General features: G+C 43.2%; 1 protein-coding gene across 3 annotated transcripts in view; it reads right to left on the reverse strand.

The window, feature by feature from the left end:
- The window catches only part of PSD3 (pleckstrin and Sec7 domain containing 3), a 116,305-nt gene that overhangs the window by 29,331 nt on the left and 66,012 nt on the right, over positions 1 to 20,962 (reverse strand). For 2 of the 3 annotated variants that reach the window (XM_071424704.1, XM_071424705.1), the window contains one exon: positions 7,098 to 7,141. In XM_071424704.1, coding sequence (XP_071280805.1) covers positions 7,098 to 7,141 — 44 coding nt within the window. Of the gene's footprint in view, positions 1 to 7,097; positions 7,142 to 17,360; positions 17,819 to 20,962 lie in introns of those variants that run through there. The other variant, XM_071424706.1, reaches the window with a different exon arrangement.

Genomic DNA, 20,962 nt, shown 5'->3' on the forward strand with positions numbered 1-20,962 from the left:
GCAACCTAGAAGTAAAGGGTGTCCATCACAACAGTAGGACAACAGTTTTCAGAGAACAGGCCAGATTACACAGTAACCCTTCATCCTTTGAAATCTGCATACATTCCTCTCCAGGTGACTAGGAAAGGTGTGTCAGGGAGTATGAAGGCTGTCATTGGAAAGTCGTGGTAGCAACACCTGCTGAGACTAGCATCTGATTTAAAAAAAAAAATCATTTGAGCATAATGATGGCTAATATTGCTAACCCACTGGGGGTGGACCTCAACTTGATGCATCTCACTGGACCCAGATGACTGGCAGAGAGAGAGCAAGCTCAAGCAGATCTTCCAAACGCATCTATATGTTCAAAGCATGTATTATGTGACCATTAGCAAGGCACATATCAATCCAGAAGCTCCTTTAGGAATACACTGCTACCATGGCTGCTTGTGGGAATGACCATTCAAAAAAATGTCTTCCAAGAACTGCAGGCTACAGCAACAAATCTATCTTATCCTCAGCTCTGCTGCGAAGGAGGCTCATTATCACACTCTACAACTGCCTGAAAGGAGGTTGTAGCCAGGTGGGGGTTGGCCTTTTTTCCCAGGCAACCAGTGAATGATGAGAGGACATAGCCAGTTGAACATCAGGAGAAATTTCATCACTGAAAGGTGGTTGAGCATTGGAACAAACTTCCCAAGGAGATGGTGGAGTCACCATCCCTGCAACTGTTCAAGAAACAAATTGATGTGGCACTTGGTGCAATGACCTAGTTGAAAGGGTGATGTTCAGTCAAAGATTCCATTTAATGATCTTGGAAATCTTTTCTAAACTAGATGATGCCAATCAAAATTATTCTATGATTTTATGAAATGGTCTTTGGGGAATAACTTAGTTTAAAGAGGAAAAATGCTAAGAGACTGGTTTGACAACAAGGAAAACAAATCCAGAAACATGAGGGCTGTATTAGTGAACTCTGTAGCAGCAGGGAATGTTCCCAAGCATTTGACTTTGGTCACATCATATAAATAATAGAAATATAGTCAGGAGGTACACCATATCTTCATGATGTTGTCTTGCAAGGTCTCCTAATTAAGAGGAACAAAACTTTTACTTCAAGACCTGATTCCTGCAAGGAAGAGCAGTCCTTGCATCTTTAGCCTACTGATGTGTGTACAGCAGAGAAAGTTGTACAAACTTTTTTTATTAGTCAAAGCAAGTATGCTTTAGTTGAAGTCCTCTCCCAGTTGAAAAGGTGTTGAAAAGGCATTTCTGACAATTTTGCTTGTCCCTACCCTATATGGGTGTACTTGCTAGTTGCTGGTAAGTCAGAACCACTGTATATTATGTGTTTCTTAGATATATGTCCATTCCAGAAGCAAATTCTCTCAACATGAGTCTGAGGCACTTAATCCAGACTAAAATCTCTCAAAGGGCATAAACACACAGGCTGATTTGTCACACAGAAGTGCCTTGTGAATTCTGGGATTTCAGCCAAGGACACAGCGGATTTCTCCTTGTCAGCAGAGACCAACTGCAGTAAAAGGCTTAACACTTTCCTGGAATAAGCTATCTCCTTTGGAGTTATGGGAATGAATTACTGTATACTGATCAACTGTCCTGTGGGAATATACCAGTGCCCTTAATCAAGCAGCCTCTGTGGTGGGATGAGCAATCCTGTGGGGGATCCTGGACACCACTAAGAGCTGGGGGCAGTGCTCTTAAACTCAGCACTTCTAGGGTACCTGTTAAAACAGGAATTCCTCAAAAGACATGGTGCAAAGGACAAAATAGCATCTGCTGTCACAACCGCTGGCAGCACTGAACAAACCTTGAACTGGTCTTTTGTTCTATCATGAAAATGGGACTTCTTTGAGACTCAGAAGCTTCAGGCATTTCTGAGGGCTGAGTGCTCTGACAAGATGCATGAGGGCAAGATACACAAATCAGTCTGCAAGAGGCAATGAAGGGAGACAAAGAGGCAGGAAGGACTCATTACAATCAAGAAGTGGATGAAAACCAGGAGATCTGGGACTCATTTGCCCAAATACTCCATATGTTACTTCAGTGGTCAAACATAAGAAGAAAGCAAGATGATTCGGAGGAATGTCAAAGTAGCAAAAAAAGTTCAAGTATTGGCTTTCCCTCAGGTATCTCCCAAAGATGGCTGAATAGATAGGTCCCAAATACTGTTTATCAGGGATTTAACAATCTGAGCTTACTTCTAACAAGCCTTTATGGTACTTTTGTAAGAAAGAATTGCAGAAAATTCAGGGAAGCCTCTGGATACATAAACCTGAAAACTGATCTTTGTTTGAAACCCTAAACTGTGGGGAGTGTGACTACCTGCCCATCCTCTGATGGCTCTCACAGATCATCAACGGGCTGCAACATCCCCAGTGTGAAGGCCTCCAGTGATGTGGGTAAGAGTCAGTGGTGATCTCTGTGCAGGTATGTTCAGAGCCTTGGACGTGGTGTCACACAGGCATTAGCTCAGATCCTTTTGGTAGGCAGGACCACTGCCTCTCTTTTCGATTTCATACCGGAAGTAACGCGATCCTTGTGCATTTAGGGGGAAAAAACCCACAATGGTCCCAAAACACCTTTCAGTAGGCAAAACATCATCATGAAGGTTCAATTAGGCTTGCAGAAGTCTTATGGGATTTTTCTGCCCCTGATCAGCAGAGGAAAATCATTCCCTACTCGGGTCTGGAAGCAATTCCTCTGGTGACTCCTCTCTGATGATGGAAAAGGGTTGATAGCTGCAAACTTCTCTTAGGTCTCACTTTCCATTCATAGGAAATGGGACCCACAGTGTCTCTTCTCTGCAGGGTACTGGTGACAGGAAAAGAGTACCATCTGTAGAGTTTCTCTAAGATTCTGCTTATGGCACATGATGTTTGCAAGGCTTCCCAAAACAAGAAGCTTCAGTTCACTTCTGTAAGCCTATCTCTTTGGAAAAGGAGCTAAAGAGAGAGCAGTAACCACCCTCTGGCTGCCCATGAGAACCAGCACACCAAACCCAGGACCTGCTTGTGCTATCAACTTGCAGTCACAGCATTGAAACAGCAATGTTTTCCTTCCCAAATACATGGTAACTGACAACTAGAAAGAGTTTGCCCCTTATTCTTAAACACAGAGTTGTGAAAAAAATAAAACCCCAGATGTTGCCATTTTGGTGAAGAAAAGCATTTCCTGCCTCTCCCAAAAAGACCCTATACAAGAAAGTCCCATTTCTGTCTTCTGGGAGAAAAGCATCATCCGATCCTCTCAGTAATAAAATTATTTCTTTACAATCTATGGTCCAATTTGAGGCTCTGCCTTGGAAAATTCTGAAATCACTGATCTGGAACCATGTAGTCAAGCCCTTCATTTTTAAAACTCTGCTTCATCTCTTCTGCATTTGTTCAAATAGCAACCTTATATGACACAGCAGAAAGCTGAGTTCATCTATTTAAATATTGCAATTGTAAAAAAAATTCAGGTTCGTAACATGCATCCATGAAACTAGCAGCATCTGTAGTAGGAAATTGACTTGAGAGAAGTTTTGGCATCTTTCCCAGTGGGAGGAGAGAAGGAAGAGAACCAGGTTGAATACCATGTGACCCCCACTCTAAAACCAATCAAGAAGTTGCCAACCAGAAGCATCCTAGAACTTGGGAGACAAAAGTTAATTATAATAGGGAGAGATTTCTCAGTTAGACCTAGAAAAAGGTGAGCTTCAGCACAGATGTCTTTATAACTACCCCGATCTCAGCATCACAGTTTGATTTGGCAGCATCTCTTTCCCACCATCACTAACTGAATGACCTGTTTTGTTTTGGCTGAAAGGAGGTAATTTATCAGTGTAGTTCGGATAAACAAAAAAAGAATATACCATATCCCTGTACACTCCTCTGGTTAAAGAAGTATATAATTGGCTAGTTAAAAACTAAATGATTCTCCTGAAAACTACACTGTTCTGCTGAGAGAAGGCTTTTGGGACACAACTGACTCAAATGCAGCCATTTGGCTTTAGCAATTTTGTAAGCAGTGCTTTGGGAGTTCATAAATTAATTCTAGATCACCTGTTTTAAGATGATGATTTTTTTCCTCCTATTACTTTCAACAGTAAACAGACACAGTATTGCAAACAAAGGAAAACAGTAATGGCCACCATGACATTTCCATGGAGACATCAGGCAAATAAAACATATTTAGCTCTGGCACCTTTGTAATCAAATGGATTTTTCTTTTTCAGCTTAAAGCTGACAATGGTCAGTGTGAAAGTCAAAGAATGAGAAACACCTAAAAACCTTGGGAGGATATAGTATTATAGACAACGAAGGGATGTTAGGAGGCCAGGCAATCTATCTCTTTGCCTCTGTTGCTGGATCTTCCTAACCCATTCCAGACAGAACAACCAGTTCACAAAAACCTCTTGTGAATGAAAGCACTTCTGTACTTTATCCAGGCAAACCTATGCCTTGGTTTAAATTAGTAAAAAACCTTTTTAAAGGTTGATTTCAAATTTCCATCGTTTCAAATTTAAGACCATCCACAACAGACATGAAGAACAGTTCACACCTTTGGGGCATGCAGTGTGGAGCAGAAGTGTGCTTTCAGGATCCCACATTCACCAGTTCAGTATAAATTCCAGGTCAGATCTCTTTATTTTACAGATTATTCACTTTTAACTTTGTGGAGAACTTGAACCAAGCACTACTGCAAAACAAGAACTGTAATGCAATTCTCTCTTCAGAGCTATACTCATGCTTTCCTGTTCAAAAAGGACAAATGAACACTCCTACTGAAAGTCTCTGGAGAATATCTGCTGATTAAGGTGTCACTTCTCATGATTACAAAATTGAAGTCAATAGTAGCCCTTTCGTTGTGTGGGCTTTGGATCAGACTACAATTCTACTGGAAATGTACTCTTTAAGATGTGCAAACTCTTTAAGATGATAACACACCTAGCTCACAACTAGTAAGATAAGGTTTGCATAGCAGTCCTTCCCCATCTTATGTTTCACCACTACCCTTTCCTGTCTATGGACTTACTGATAGCCATTAACCCACTAAATAATGCACTTCCAGAGTAGCTCTTAAACCCTTGGTTAGCTGATGAGCGCCTTAGATCCTCAAAGGATTTCTGGCTGGAGGAAAGGCATTCCTTCGAAATGCCAGCATTGCAGGAGAGCTTATATGGGGGTTTGGAGTCCTATCTTCACCTTTGCCTTACCTCCCTCTTCTTACCCTGCCAACTGCATCAGGGAAGCAAAAGAATCATCTTTGGAAGGGAGACAGGATTTTCTTTGGTCCCACCAGAACAAAACTGACCATGCTTCCTTCCCATTCAGCTTTCTCTGCAGATCAAACAGCAGAGCAAGAGATATATGTGCCTCCTCCCTCAAGCTCAGGCAGCCCCAGGGCTTCTTGGGGTTATTACTTTACACCAACCACACATCTCGATAAAAATGAAGAGAAACATCGTCACACTTCCTCCTCCAGCCACTACTCTCAGCTTTAAAGGTACTGACTATGCCCAGAATGAGCTCTGTTTTTCATCATGGAAATTAATTGTAACATCAGTCCTAGCTATGTGTCAGTCTCAGATTGGAGCCAACAACTGGCACCTTTGAGCATTCTCCTGTAAAAATTTAGCTTTACATCAACCCAAGGCCTTATTTAAGAAAGAGTCTGAATTATCACTTTTCCAGCCTGTTTGGAATTTTCCCCCAAACAAAGGACGTGGACTAGACTATGTAAATGCCAAAGCAGTCACCACCTATACAGCAGTAAGATCTCATAAATCACCTTGACTGAGGTTCACAGGAGCAGAGCCAGCCATGAGCCAGTTGCCACCTGGAGGCTGCCCAAGTGTATTAGACACGGTATAGTTTCTTGGCAAGAGCTGGAGGAAAATTCTGACATTGAGAAAGTCACATAATGGATTCTGCTGGTTCTAAAGTACCTGTGACAGTGTCTGGCAAACAGCTTTGGTGTGACATGTAAGATTCACACAACGTGTTCCAGACCCAAGACACAGTCTGTGAAAATGTCTCCCACCATGACTTTTAATGCTCATCAGAGATGGTACTTCTTGCTGATTCCCATTAAAAGCACGCCTTCTTTACTACTCTGACACCACCTAACACACTTCTGAACTGGGACAGCAATCTCACTTGGAACCAGCTGCTCTTGTGAGGCTGCACACCCTAACAAGAAATTTGTTTGCAGATCATGAACTTAAAACAATGAAGATAAAAAAGCCACTGGGCCTGCAAGACAGTTGCTAGAAATTCTAGCATAAGAGGTGCAGGAGCATGCATTCCAGACATACCTTGTTCCCAAGAAGGTGAAGTTTCACATATGTAAATATGCACAGGGAAATATCCTTGTATAGCTAAAATACATGTAAGACATCATTTTCCTATTTTATACCAAAATGCACTGTTCTGCAAGTGGCAAAATCAAAAGTAGACACTTCTGCCCTTTCCTGTCATAATTAGACTACATAGAGCCTAAGCACAGAGAAATGTCATTTTAATCAGAAATCTGAAACTGAAGTTTTTTCTCATCTGCAGCATTTACATAGTTAACAAGTGTTATCCTGTCAAAATCAATTAAAGATTGGAGGGAGTGATATCAGACTTTGTCCATTTACCATCTTTCACATTAGGTTGTTGTCAAGTTATCCATACTTAATCAGGAGACAAACCAAGACAATAAACCAACAGCAGGAAACTCAATCCAAGAAGTGTGTTTCTATTCAGCGGTTCTGACACAATGAACAGAAAGATAAAGGGAGACATCAACTTCTGTTTTATTTATGCAGACATAGAACAACAGAGGATTTAATTTCTCTCTTTTCAGGCTGAAGTTTCCTACTAAATGAAATGTCCTCTTTCCTTACAAATGCAGTTGGCTCCTATCATTAACAATTCCCCTTGCTGGAGAAACAGATGAGGCATTATATTGCCAGGTCATTCATTAGCAAAAAAGCAAACCCATTATGTACGCTGGCTATCTTCTGCAGGTTTTGGAGCCCACACAGATGGTGACATAGGATGTATAAACAGATTACTACACAGGTACTACTGTTAAACTTCTAATTTCTACAACAGAAGCATACTTACACTGCCCATTCCAACTTTTCATTCTTGATTGAATTGTAGAGGGCCTGCAAAGGGAGAGAAATAAGATGGAATTATTGTCTGACCCTCCTACACATATATTAATATGCTGAGTAACGACACCCAGCTACTATCAGCAAGCAAGCAGTCTCTGATCAAGAAAGTCCTGTATCTGCTAATGATAATGTGATAATCTTCAGCAGAAAATCCACTTAAGAAAAAAATACTGAATGTGTGTTTTAAGATTACAATCATTTTCTCATGCAATTTTTGGGGTTTGTAGTTTGTGCCTTTTTAAGAACATAGAATCATGAAATAGCCATGGAAGGGACCTTAAAGACCATCTAGTTCCACCCATGGCAACTCCTTCAATAGGCAGAAACACCTTTCACTAGGCCAGGTTGCTCAGAGCCCCATCCAACCTGTCCTTGAACTCATCCTTGAGGGATGGGCATCTACAGCTTCTGTGGGCAACCTGCTCCAGTGCCCTTCACAGTAAAGAATTTCCTCCTAACATATAGTCTAAACCTATTCTCTTTCAGTTTGAAACCACTGCCCCTTGTCCTTTCCTTATATGCACTTGTAAAAACAACTTGCAGGCTGCCTTCAGGGACTGGAAGGCCATAATTAGGTCACCTTTACACCTTCTCTTTTCTAGGCTGAAAAACCCCAGTTCTCTCAACCTGTCTTCATAGGAAATGTGGTCCATCCACATAATCACTTTGGTGTCCCTATTCTAGACTCATTCCAACAGTTCCATGTCCTCCCTGTGCTGGGGCCCCAGAGCTGGATGCAGGGTTCCAGGTGGGCTCTCAGCAGAGCAGAGCAGAGGGGCAGAATCCCCTCCCTCCCCTGCTGCCCACGCTGCTCTGGATGCAGCCCAGGACACGTTTGGCTCTCTGGGCTGGGAGTGCCCATGGCTGGGTCATGTCCAGCCTCTCACCCACCAGCACCCCCAAGTCCTTCTCACAGGGCTGCTCTCCATCTGCTCACCCCCAGCCTGTGCTGATACAAGGGTTGCTCTGACCCAGGTGCAGCACCCTGAACTTGGTCTTGTTAAACATCTTGAGATTCCCATGCACCCACTTTTCTATCTTGTCCAGGTCGCTCTGGATGCCATCTCATCCTTCAGCTGGGTGTCACCTGCAGATTTCCTGAGAGTGCCTTCATCCATGTCATTAATGAAGACATTAAGTAGTACTGATCCCTGTATGAACCTGTGAGGGACACCACTTGTCACTGATGTCTATCAGGACACTGTGCCATTGACCACTACCTTCTGGATGTGACCATCCAACCACTTCTTATCCATCTAACAGTCCATGCATAAAATCCATCTTTCTGCAATTAAGAGATAGGCATGTTGTGAGGAACTCTGTCTGAGGCTTTACAGCAGTTCAGATAAATGACATTTGTAGCCGTTCCCTTGTCCACTAACATGGTCACTCCATCATTCAGGGCCATTTGGTTGGTCAGGAAGGACTTGCCCTTGGTGAAGGGTGTCTTGAATCATCTCCCTGTTCTCCAGGTGCCAGAGCACAGCTTCTAGGAGGATCTGCTCCATGATATTCCCAGGCAGGTGGTGAGGTTGGGAAGTCCCTGGTTGCCAGGGTTCTCCTTTCTACCCTTTTAAAAGGTGGGTACAATGTTTTCCCTTTTCCAGTCACTGGGATTTCACCAATACAATGGTGAATTAATGACTACAGTGACTTTACAAATACCACAGAGAGTGGCTTGACAACTACATCAGCCAATTCCCTCAGGACTCTGGGATACATCTCACTGGTTCCAATGGACTTAGGTACATTCTAGCTCCTTGGGTGGTAATAAACCTTACTTCCAGTTAGCAAAAGCCACAAGCCCTTGAAATTTGAGGTTCAGTCTAATTCCTGACACTCAATGAAACCTTTTGGTCAATGACTTTAATGTGGACTTTAAGATTTCATCATATGGGCCGATCTGTGAAAATTTGCCAGAAGAGCTACCCAAAGTCCCTGAGCCTCACAGACACCTGAATGCTTTCCCAGTCACACACCTAAACATAAACATGTTCAATTTCTAAGTGCAAAACAGAAAATGAATGTTAAGCAACTTTTGTCCTTCAAGATCACTGTCTTGGACTGCTGTCCACTAACACCATTCCTCTTTCAATTCATAGGAAAGGTGCCCAGTAGGTTTGACACCAAAGGTAACATTTCTGTTTTTGATACAAGACTGCAGAGAAAAGGGTCTGAAACCTGACTTAAGACTGGGTGAGTATCAGACAGCTGGGATGGATTTTTAATTTTTTTTTTGAGAGAAAGTACATATATCAGTAGGATAAGTATGTCTTATTTCAGCCCCCCACGAGCTGATGTATACAATGTATAAACCTCTGGTATTACCAAGCTAATGGAGTTCTTCAAAAAGGTCACTTAACTCAAGTGAAGTATTTTGGTATGGAATGTCCCTGATTCTCACACGTATAATCTGCATTTGTAATTCACCTTATATACATAGCTAGATTTACTCCCTCTGGCACATAACTCCTACACAGCCTCAAAATATGTTAACGTGTAGAAGAACTGTTGATGCACATGATTAGCAAAAAGTAGCACATCAAGTATGAACAAGCCTCAAAATCACATACTATAATAGCTATGGCATGATGCTCAACAAAACCAGTAACATTTAGATAGCCTTGATGCTGACCCAAACCAAAAATAATTTGGAAACTGAAGAGTTGAAATTAGTCTTGTGCATATGCCACAGCTGAATTCGCATGAGCAATACCATGAGCATATCCCACTCTTCATTCTGTCATCCACTGGCTCCTTTTTGAATCTGGAAGTCTTATTTGAAGATCCTTAATATTCAGCTCTCTGGAAATCTGGCTTAACCAAACCATAAAAAAACAGGTCAAACATTATGTACAATTCACTTTGTGTTGGTGCTACACAGGTAGCAACTCTCGCTCACAATGTTCCAAGAAAATAAGTGTCTCAGAGCAATACAACAGATATGAACACAAAGAATACTCATGCCTCATCCTACTGACACTGAGCTAGCAAAGAGAGGTCCTCAACACTAACTTGAGCTTCACTGTGCCATTCAGAGAGATATGATTAAGTATTTCCAAGTTTGGAGTTTTCACTATTTCTAAAAACCTATCTTCTCTGAAGTATATAGGCGCTCTGAACCAAAGGCAGACAGCCAAAGGTGAACAGATGGGCATTTCTGGCAATTTGGAAGCACTTGCTAATTTTCAGGTGAGAGTTATCAAGAGATTTCAAGACCACTCTACAGAAAGAAAGCAAAAGAAAGAGTTAATATTTCTCCTGCCAGTTCAGCAGAATTAGACACAACTCCATTTTTGTACACAAACGAATGCTGATACTGGTTCCTGTAGTCACCAAGCACTTCTTATATGATTTGGCCAAAGCCCCTCTCTTATTCTTTGACTTGTTCTTTTCTTCCTGCTATGAATAAAATATTCTCTTACATTTTGAGCCAGAAAATTACTCCAAATACAAAGTGAAGAGGCTGCATACTTCCTTCAGCTGTCTCCCCAGTTTTTCAGAAGTAATATTTTTTTCCAAATCTAGCTCAATGTGTTTCAGAAACAGCAAAAACCTGGCTTGAGGAAACACATTTGTTGCTCCCTGGCCCAAATGCCAACAAGAGATTGGGTCAAAACCTCTGAAAATTAACACCTGCCCTGTGCAGGTTTTTATGAGATTTCACTGCTAAGCACATCTCTAGGGATCATTGCAGCCAAAGAGCAGAACACTCAAAAGCAGCAGTCCAGATTGGGGCAGGGATAACAAATGCCCCAGGCTTTTGCCTTGTGAAAACAGAGCTATGTTTGTCCTAACCTTTACTAATGAGCCAGACATCATCTTCCTTCTTTAGGGAGTAACAGACACCAACCCAGTCATACGGCATACATCTGACCAAGGACATGGTGCCCCCCACTGACCCTCAAACAGAGCCTGTCAAAAGTTTCTGGTATTTACAAAACAGAAAGAAAACTGTAGAGAGTATGAACAGCCTAGGCAGCTGTGTTCTGTGAACCTGTGTATGTTCTGTGTGTCTACCAGGCATGTTCACTGGGACCTCAGCAAGCAGACCTCTGCAGGGATGCAAATACATGAGTTCTCATGCCTGCCCCCAACTCACCTCTCTGGCAGAGACTGCTGTCAAGGCTGCGCACTTGCTGCTGGACTCACCAGCCTTTATGAGCTGCTTTATGTCACTTCTCCAAAACAATTTCTACTTTAACATTTTCCTGATATCTACCTGGGCTCTCACATATTCCAGAGAAGCAAAATTTCCTCCTGCCATGTTTTACAACTGAACCATACGTGTACAGCACAGCACCTGCTCCCTGATTTACCTCATGACTATTCCCCAAGGCACTGATACAGAGAGTAGCTCTTTTCAATAGGCATTTCTCCAGAGTATGACTAAATCAAACAAACTTGGAGACAAGCACTTAAATGCTTCGCCAAATTGCAACAAAGCTCATCAGAGATTACGGCATGGTCCTGACTCTCACTGTACTTAGTTAGCTGCAAGGACAGGTTTTATTAACTCGTGTTTTCTCTCTGGGAAATGAAAAAAGAAAAAAAGCTCTCATTTACAGCAGTCTTACAGATTGACAATAATCATCACTTCCTACCTGCTAGCCTGGGAAGCGTTTGGCAAATTTGCTATGTAAGCCAGAAAATAGGAGGTTGAACCAGAGCAGTGAATGATAGAATGAATATTGCATAGGTGTCATCTTCCAAGCTGGACTGATACCAGTCAGAAAGTGGAAAGACTTTCTATCTCTTTTGTCACCCAAGGCTACTCTGAATAGGATCCAAACCCCCAGATACCAACTACTCAGCAGTGTCTGACTTCAATGCTTTGACTTTTTATCCCTATTATCCAGAACACAAAGACCTACTCCTTACAGCTTACAGCTTTCCCCTTTCTGATTAGTGTTGATCTCTAGATACATCACACCTCAGGCTCTGCATGGCTATAAACTCCTTGGAGAAGCAAGTGCAATTTTGAAGGCAGAATAAAAGAAATTGACTGCTGCATAAAGGAGAACAGTAGGCAAAATCATAGGCACTTCCTTGTTTTAACTGCAATGCTGTTTTCTACAGCTCCAATTTGACCCTTAGAAGACTGAAGTGTAAAAAAAATGAGATTTGTTATGTGTTTGTGGCATTTGTTTGTATTTGTTCATAGAGAAACAAGAAACACTTTCCCTTTTAAGTGGAAGGCTGTAGCTCTAAAAAACTGCTGAATTCCACCCCCATTTCCCTTTTGTAAGCAAGTAGGTCCACAAAAACCCCAGATTTCCACAAGCTCTCACTACTACTAAAATTGGTACTTTTATTCCAATTGGAAAGAAAAGCAAAACTATGGAGAGAATGATCCTGAAAACTCTGGTTTATTTTACAAAGCTACCAAAAGAAAAAAGGTCATTCACCACCCTCACCTTCCTCAAAATCCTGCCACATGCACAAACCACTGGACCCATTTTTTGATAGGGTTGAATAGGCTGCTCTTGTCACCTGCCAGCTGCCAGTGATGCTGTGAGTCAGCCTCTGCATGCAGAAGCAGTGCACAAAAGAAAGGCACAACCAGGTGTATACACAGGGACAAAGACACAGCAAATTACGCAGATACTGAGAGATAAATCATCTAAGTTACGAGTAGACACAGGGCCCCCAAACCTGGCCAGCAGGGGTCAAGACGCTTGAAGAGATCCCATAGCACTGTACAATTCCCTCCCCTCAAAAAGCAACACAGAAGAAAGCTACTAACTTTCTGTTTGCACTAGCCCATGCAGAAAAGCCTTGCAAGAGGGAAAGGAATATACCACACATTTTTTACACCTGCTCCACGCACAGAAGAGCTCACTGTATCGCCAGCTGTGAGCCAGTAAATAGGCAAAACCAAAACTAAGTTCATAGAGACACCAGGGATGACCCAGACTGTCTTTTCCAGTTCTCGTCTCCCACAGTCTTTTCTTGCATCCAGTTCCTCCCTGATTTCTGGAGTCATTGTTGGAGGAATGATCATCTGATCATTGCAGAGGATAGCCTGGGTGGCTTTCGATGCCCCCAGAACAGGGATGCATCTGTGCTCTGAGCCAGGCCCTTGCCACTTCCCTGCTGCCACTTTCAGAGGCAGCCCTGCCTGGATACACTTCTTCTTCAGCTGATAATGGCATAGTTGACTTCAAGCAGCAAGGAAACCCCATAAACACCTGAGGGCAAAGACATGCTCAGTCTTTGCAGTCACAGCACCTCCCCCAGTCACTGAGCACCTGTCCATTGGCTTTGCCCTTTGGAGCTGAGCAGTCAGACAGGCATCAGCTCCAGCTCCTGCCATATGTGCTTTACTGGAGGAAGAAAAAACAACCAAAGCAGCAGAACTCTACAAAAATAAAACAGGTTACAGAGGCAACAGATACTAGACATCACAATGTCCACATGGAGTCCTAATAGCTGTTAATGTGTTCATCCTTTGGACCAGGGCATAGCTCTGTATCACTGCCTTCTGCCAAGTCTGGATGCGGAGCTATATTGGTTGCTATATACCACTCGTAGCTTGCTGTTTAGATCACTATCTGAAGGGTGGCCCTTGCTTGGAATACAGATCTATACTACTCCACCACCTGCTATTTGCCACCCTCCCTCAAAACCCAGATCTTGACATTTTCTCCTGTCCTCATGCACAGATCTGTAACACCTGGCAAAGGGAGGATAAGGGTTCTGATCACTGATTGCCTGTAGCTCGTTGCCAGATTCAAAGCCCACACACCCTCTATTTCTCATGCATTTTCCCCCCTTCAGATGGGGATGCAGCAAGGGTGCCAAAATAGTACCCCAAGAAGCCTGTGCATTAGTGCATAGCATCACGTCTGCTGATATTGCTCTCAATTTTAAATTCCACTGGTTTGTACAACAAACGTTCTTCTAACAAGCCAGCATACATTATTCATAAAACAGCACAGAGCTGTTCAGCAGCATATGGAACTGATGAATGCTGTTTTGGTGTAGGAGGAGATAGGTTGATAGGAATGTTTTAGAAGGAAGGAAAGGAGATCATTTCACCCAGGGAATTTCAAGTGCGTCACCAACTGGAGGAGAACATTTCGAAGAGAAACTCCTCTGTTAAAAATCTGGTTTGTATATGGAGAAGGAGGGGGAGGGGGAGAAAGAAAAAAAGGAAAGAAAGATTGTGCCAGATATACCATCATAAAACAGAAAAGGATGATCAGCTGTGGCTCCTGAGACCCAGGAAATTAATGCCACAGAAGAAATGCATCCTCTGTATTAATACACATGGCTTGCTTGAAAAGATTTTTTTTCTGTACTTGCTGAAGTGTTTCATCAGTGTTATTGTAAAGGCAGCATACTGAATTATTACAGAAAAATAGAGAAAAGGCTAAAGAAGTACTTCTTGATAGTGGAGCACCTCCACAGCCTATTCCTACACAGCCTATTTCAAACTGTTTTATTGGCCCTGTGCATTTGCAGGCAGGACAGGCACAAGTACTTAGCAATTCAGTCCCTGGCTGCAGAAAAAAAGTCTGTCAGTAAAACAGACTACTGAGCATGCTGGGTCACACAGACGATCCTAAGATACATAGACTCACCTTGCATGCAGTCTGGACTTGAGCCTGCCCTCCACAGAACAATGGTACAAAATTCACAGCACCACTTCACAGGTTCTTCTGCTGGCCTAAAGCTGTGGTACCTGCCTATAATACACACTTGGGATGCATCCCCCTAGTGAAGCCTGTCCACGCAGAGGCAAAACCTGACGTGTGTCAAGGAGAAAAAGTATACTTGGCCTACCTAGCTTCTCTGACACTGGCATCAGGGAGACCTTTTCTGCAGGCACCATGTTGGCACTTTGTTCATACTACTAAAGCATGAGCATACATAATATACTCTAGCTTACCAAAATAGGCTGAGTCATATAAGTGAAAAGTAAAAGAGGAGTATGTTTCTGAGGCACAAATGGTTTAAATCTATCTCCTGTCCAAAGTCAGCTGCAACAGTCACAGAAACAGGTCTTGAGCATTGTACTCACTTTATATGGGGAGCAGATAAAATACAAGGCAGTCCAGACACAAAGAAGGAGACACACCCACAGAAATATGAAGTCTACAAACCAAACCTTACTTAAGACTGAGGAGATCTACATGGCATTGGTGTCCAGCAAAGCTCAGCCTAGAACCAAAGACATTTCCTGAGAAGTGATGGACAAACACATATGCACAGTTACACTAATAAAAAGAGCTCCTTTGCCACACTACAGATTAACCTCCAGGTTCTTCCACCAACACAACAGTATCAAAGAGCCAAAGCTCAATTATAAATCAGTTCTCAAAATCAGCGACGTCAGCAAAAAATGGGCAGACAAAGATCAGAAAGGAGAACAGAGAGATGGAAAGGACTGTCCAAAATCACAACACCAATCACTTGCAGAGCCATTTGTCATCTTATCAAGCAGGCAAGCACCACTGAAGGGAATACAGGGATCTTCTCAGCCCTCCATAACACAGCTTTTACGCATCTCAGATGCCCTGCAGATACAAAAATCTTTGTTTGAAATAAGGAAACAGTACAACAAACTGAAACAAAGCTGCAGTGTTCTTTCCAGCATATTGAGATAGGCAGGAAAAGAAGTGGATATCTCTCAAATAACAACCTACAGCACTTAGGAGGAAGAAAAGTGAATTCCATGGAGGAATGAACACAGAGCTTTCATTATTGCAGTAGTTAATGAATCGTGTCAGACACCATCCCTGGGAGAAAGTCCCTGTCCTGAGAACGCTACACCATGCACACACAGTGGACACAAAACCTGGGAGAGGAAGATACAGAGATTAAGGAATTCATCCAGTGTCAAAAGACTTGAGTTTTTACCATACGCAGGAGAGTTTTCATGCATAAATCCTCCCACCAAATACTGTGCAATTATTCCCATGCTTAGGGTGAAAGTGATCACGAGAGCAGCGTCCCAGAGCACCTGCAAGATGCAGCCTTTACTTTGATATTTGTTGGAAAAGCACATACTGCATCAGCAACAGCCTGAAAATGATGGCTTATAAGGTCCTGAAAACAGAGGCTTATTTAATTAAATTGAAAAAAATACTTAACATTTATTTCTGGTTGCAGTTACCCTGTGATTTAAGTTACACAGCTCAGGCTCTGAAATGCTGTATATATAAATACACAACCTGTAAGCTAGCAGAGAGTGTTTTGCTAGGCACTATTGTGCAGTGCTGGGGTCTTTTCACCAATGGCAGAGGAGGTTTCTCACAGAACAGATAGGAGATTTAGGGAAAGGACACCACAGGAAGATCCATGCATGGTGCCTGCTTTGCATGCACATGGACCCGAGACATAGTTAAATGCTTGGCTGATGCACACCCTTGCAAGAGGTCGTATCTTTTAATCCCAAGGTCAGAATCAACTGGCAATAATAATGAAATTAGAGGCATATTTTTGTCACTGAATAAATTCATCCAACCCTTGGAGATATGGAGCACCTTTGAGAGGGAGACAGCTCTTAAAGCACTTGCCAGGAGTTCCTGGGTGCCTCTCCATTATTGTGTGGGAGAGAGGGATGAGGAAAAAAAAGAGATGTTGCATGGTGTGGGGGTTGTTTGCTTAGGAACTGAATAACTGGGCTGGGCTGGGTGAGGAGATGCTGCACACAGTCACTGTAGCAGCTGGGAATAGCCTGTGCTACCAACCATTACAGTACTCTAATGTATTCCTATAAATGCACAAGCAATGCCTTCCTAATAAATACTTGGCAGCAGTATTTAATCATGCATGCAACTGAGAAAATATTTTCAGCTAGCATCCGCACCTACTAAACCACAGAGCTGTAGGTAAGGACTAAAAATTATTTTTATATAGAAAACAATTCCCATTAAACAAATAAACTGAAGGACATCACCTGCCAACTCTGGCACATTTCCCAAGAGCAGAGTTCCAACTAGCACTGTCACTAGCAAGTTTTTCCTGTTTACTACTGTACCAAGCTCCGTGACAGGGCATTCAACTAAGACCTGATCATTATAACACCAGAGCTCTTTCACCTTCAGGTCTCTCCTCAAATGCAGAGATTTTTTTTCATGACCTGACAGCAATTCTGTGATCACTGCAGATCATCCAGAGCTCTTAACTCCTGCAAAGCGTTTTTCCCAACACCAACCCCGAGCCTAACCAAGCAAAACAATACTAATATTTAGTCATTTACCTTGCTTTCTTTAGTAGAAAACTCAGAAGAGTTGGAGATTTTCATAGATTTTGACCGATGGGACTGCCGCCAGAGAGATTCTTCTCGGGAGTATTTCACCGAACCTGTGGCTCTCACCCGGACTTTGCTGGTGCTCTGAACACTGTTAACTCCAATCATTTCCAAAAGTGAGTGGATGGGATGGGAAGGAAGAAAGCTAATGAAACTTCCCAATCCCCTGCAGAGGAACTGGAAAAGGTTAAAACTGGAGAGCCCAGGCTCAAGCAATCAGTGTTTGCTTAAAGCACACTAGGCTGTTTTCTCCAGCATCTTCAGGCACAGTGTTTGGAGCCAGCCTGATTGTTCCAGGCATTGCTCACGTCACTGGATGAGAGAAAAAAAAAGAAAAAGAAAAGGAAGACGCTGATAGAAACTCCTCCCCTGCTCTGCTCTGCTCCCCTCTCCAGCATCAACTCCCCCTTCACACACACACCAACAGCAAGAGGAAGAGAGGTGGAGAGAAAGATGCTGGAACAAATGCCAGCAGATCAAGCAAGATATTCATTTTCAGTTCACGCAGCCACACTTCCCTGCCTGCAACAGCCTGCCATGCTCATTACTGCCTGCAATAACAAAGAACACTGCAAAAAGACTCTTCAATCAACTGCCAGAAGCTACAGGCTTCTGTATGTGAGAAATACTGATGGATTCCCAGAGCACTGGAGAAATGAGTGAAAACCTACAGCAAAGTACTGGCAAGCCCCAGAGAGACAAATCAGCAAATTTCCACAACTCTAAGTATTTGCACTCACTAGCCTGAGTCCTTGGGGTGCCTTCCCAAAGTGCAAGAGAGAGCAAGACAACTTTCACACTCTTAGAGGGGCTTAAGGGAAAAGAGATGATTTTCCCAAGGTAATCAGTGCAAACCAGTGGCAGAGTCATGAACAAGCACCTAGGGACTCATCTCCCCACTCAGCAGCCAGAAGAGCTGTAGCCACACCCCCACATGAGCAAACTGCATGCTCCAGTGGCTGACCCCACAAATGATGCAGCTGCCGGGCGGCACTCCTCATGGGAAACCCATACATGGCAAACCCATCCAGCCTAGTGATGGGAGGGCCACTACCAATGCCAGAGGCACCACTCAAACCCACACAAGCCTGGCTCCAGAGGCTAGGCATGCTCTCTGTGCCTGGAGCTACCTGCCTTCATGCAGGGGACAAGGGGGGGCCAATGCCAAAAGGAGCTGGTACTCTTACTGAGGGGTGGATGCGCTAAATACAGCAAAAGAGAGATGTTTACCTCAGTGTTGCAAAAGCACCATCATTTCTGGCTCCTGGAGACCCAGAGTGCAGCAGACTGTGCATTGCCATGGCAACGTGCTCCGATGTGAGAGAGAGAGAGAGAGAGAGATTGCTCTGCTCTACTCTGCTCAGCACAGGATCGTGACAGCTGCCGACACACACTGGACAGGTGGAGCAGCTTGTGTGAACAGCAAGGGAAAAGTGGACAATGGGGACATTGTGCCAAACCCAGAAAAGGCAAACAGTTTGTGCAGAGGGTGCACGAGGAGCTGGCAGACTCTGCAGCAAGGCTAACATCAGGTTCAGCAACCTGCCCCATACCACCATATCAAAGGCAGGGCAAGGACAGCAGCAGTGATGTTGGGCTGTGGGAGGACATGAGGGCTCTCATCCCACTCACACCAAGACACACAGGGAGCAAGTCTGCACACAGACAGCAATGAGGGAGTGCTGCCCTGGCATGCTGAGGTGAGTGTCCCATGCTGAGATACTTCAGGCAGCCAAAAGCTGGGTGAAGAGGCTCCAGTCTCTATTCCCACCTGAACCCTATTCCATGTCTGCAAAGTCACGTGAAAGCAAAGCGAGAGTTTGCTTACCCCATGCCACATGCCCAACAGAACCCAGGGGTAAGTAAGATGCATATGAATTGAGTGGACTTTTCCCCTGGTTACATCTTCCCAGTCTCTTGCAATCAGGAATTTACATCCTTAGAGGGCAAATGGCTAGACAGCCACATGATGGTCCTATGTGCATTTTTGCTCATAAAAGATGCTGCTGTCTCCCCAATATGCAGCAGCATTTCTGATAGCATTAACCCTTTGCTACTGTTATCCCCAATGATGCTACAAGGTGCATATCCTTCCCACAGACTCTAACTAGTGTGGACCCCGCTGAAGGACAACAATCAGTGGAACAGGGAACAGCTTACCTAAGTATCAACACAAAAACTGCCCCTGGAGTGGGGAACTTCTGACTCCTCACAGATTCTGCCTCCATCCTGCTTGAGCCACAGATACCTTCCCTTCTGTCCAACAAGAAAAATACATTTTCATTTCCACCACAGTCAGATCTAGCAAGCCCATCCCTACCTCACACATTAAGATCAAATCCCAAGTGTGCCCCTTGTCATTGACAGAGAATAACTGAAAGGAACCATTTTCCCTGCCAATAATCATGCTCTGAGTTACTTCTTCCACTTTGCTAAAAATGCTTTATGTTACTTAACCCATGTGAAATTACCCACTGCTTGTGCAAAAGCTTTTCAAAGAAAATCTCTTCTTAGAGGAAATTTGCACTGCAGTCAAACCGCTCCAGATGAGCTAAGCAGCAGGTCCTGACAGGTGCTACGTAAATGGCCACAAATCACTCTCTATCCTAGCAGCCCCCTGCCTAGCAGATTATTCTTGCTCTCAGATTTATAGGGCCAACTCCCCAAGCACTCTCAACATATCTGAAATAATTATACTGCCTAAATATCACACACGGACCTAGGCCAGTGTCAATTATACAGAGCAATTTTATTATTAAACACAAGCTAGACTGAATCAAAACAATATTTCTCTTCTGTTGCCCACAGCATCATCACTGCTGCCTAATTGCAGCAGTTCATCTAGTATTCTCTGAGCTAAAGTGAGCAGATCCTCAGGTTGGACAGGAACCTTATTTCAGAAAGGAACAAGTCTGTTTCTGCAGCAGTCCAAAACTCCAAGGATTTTCTTTCTTCTTCTTTCTTCAGTGTTTTCTGAGAAAACACTTCTCAGCTCATACTCTCCCAAAGAGAGCCTCCTGAGAGAACACATTTGAAGCCTTAAATATCTTCAGATTGGGGATTCAGTTTAGATTTCATTAGCATCCCTGACTTTCATCTGCAAGTGATAATACAATCTTGTACTCCTGACTGAGCCAATATTCTGTGTACGCATTCATGGTTATTCTGGGGAAAGGCCATGCTTTGACATTAGAGAAGACCCACCATTTTACAAATTATTATGCACACAGGATTGATTTATGTCTGTAACTGAGCAACAGGAATTTCTGAGGGAAAAGTGTTTTATTAACATAAATAGAGGAATAGAAAGAACATTTTTGAAGAAAGTCTGAAATAGCTGTGAAGTATCAGAAAAATCAGAGCTGACCACACCCAGGGGACACCCCAAGTGTTTCAAGAATTCAGAATCTTCCTCTTGTTCAGAGGTCAGGCAAAGAGGTTATCAGAAAGGGGCAGAATGTAAATATTCCTTTAGGCAGTAACACCACTGGGGTGACCAAAAGGACTGTGACCCTATAGGGACCTTCCCAATCAGTTCCTCTAAGGAACAA

This window comes from Agelaius tricolor, unplaced genomic scaffold (genome assembly GCF_023055355.1).
Source record: "Agelaius tricolor isolate 1412-34295 unplaced genomic scaffold, bAgeTri1.0.p SCAF_4, whole genome shotgun sequence".
Lineage (NCBI taxonomy): Eukaryota > Metazoa > Chordata > Aves > Passeriformes > Icteridae > Agelaius > Agelaius tricolor.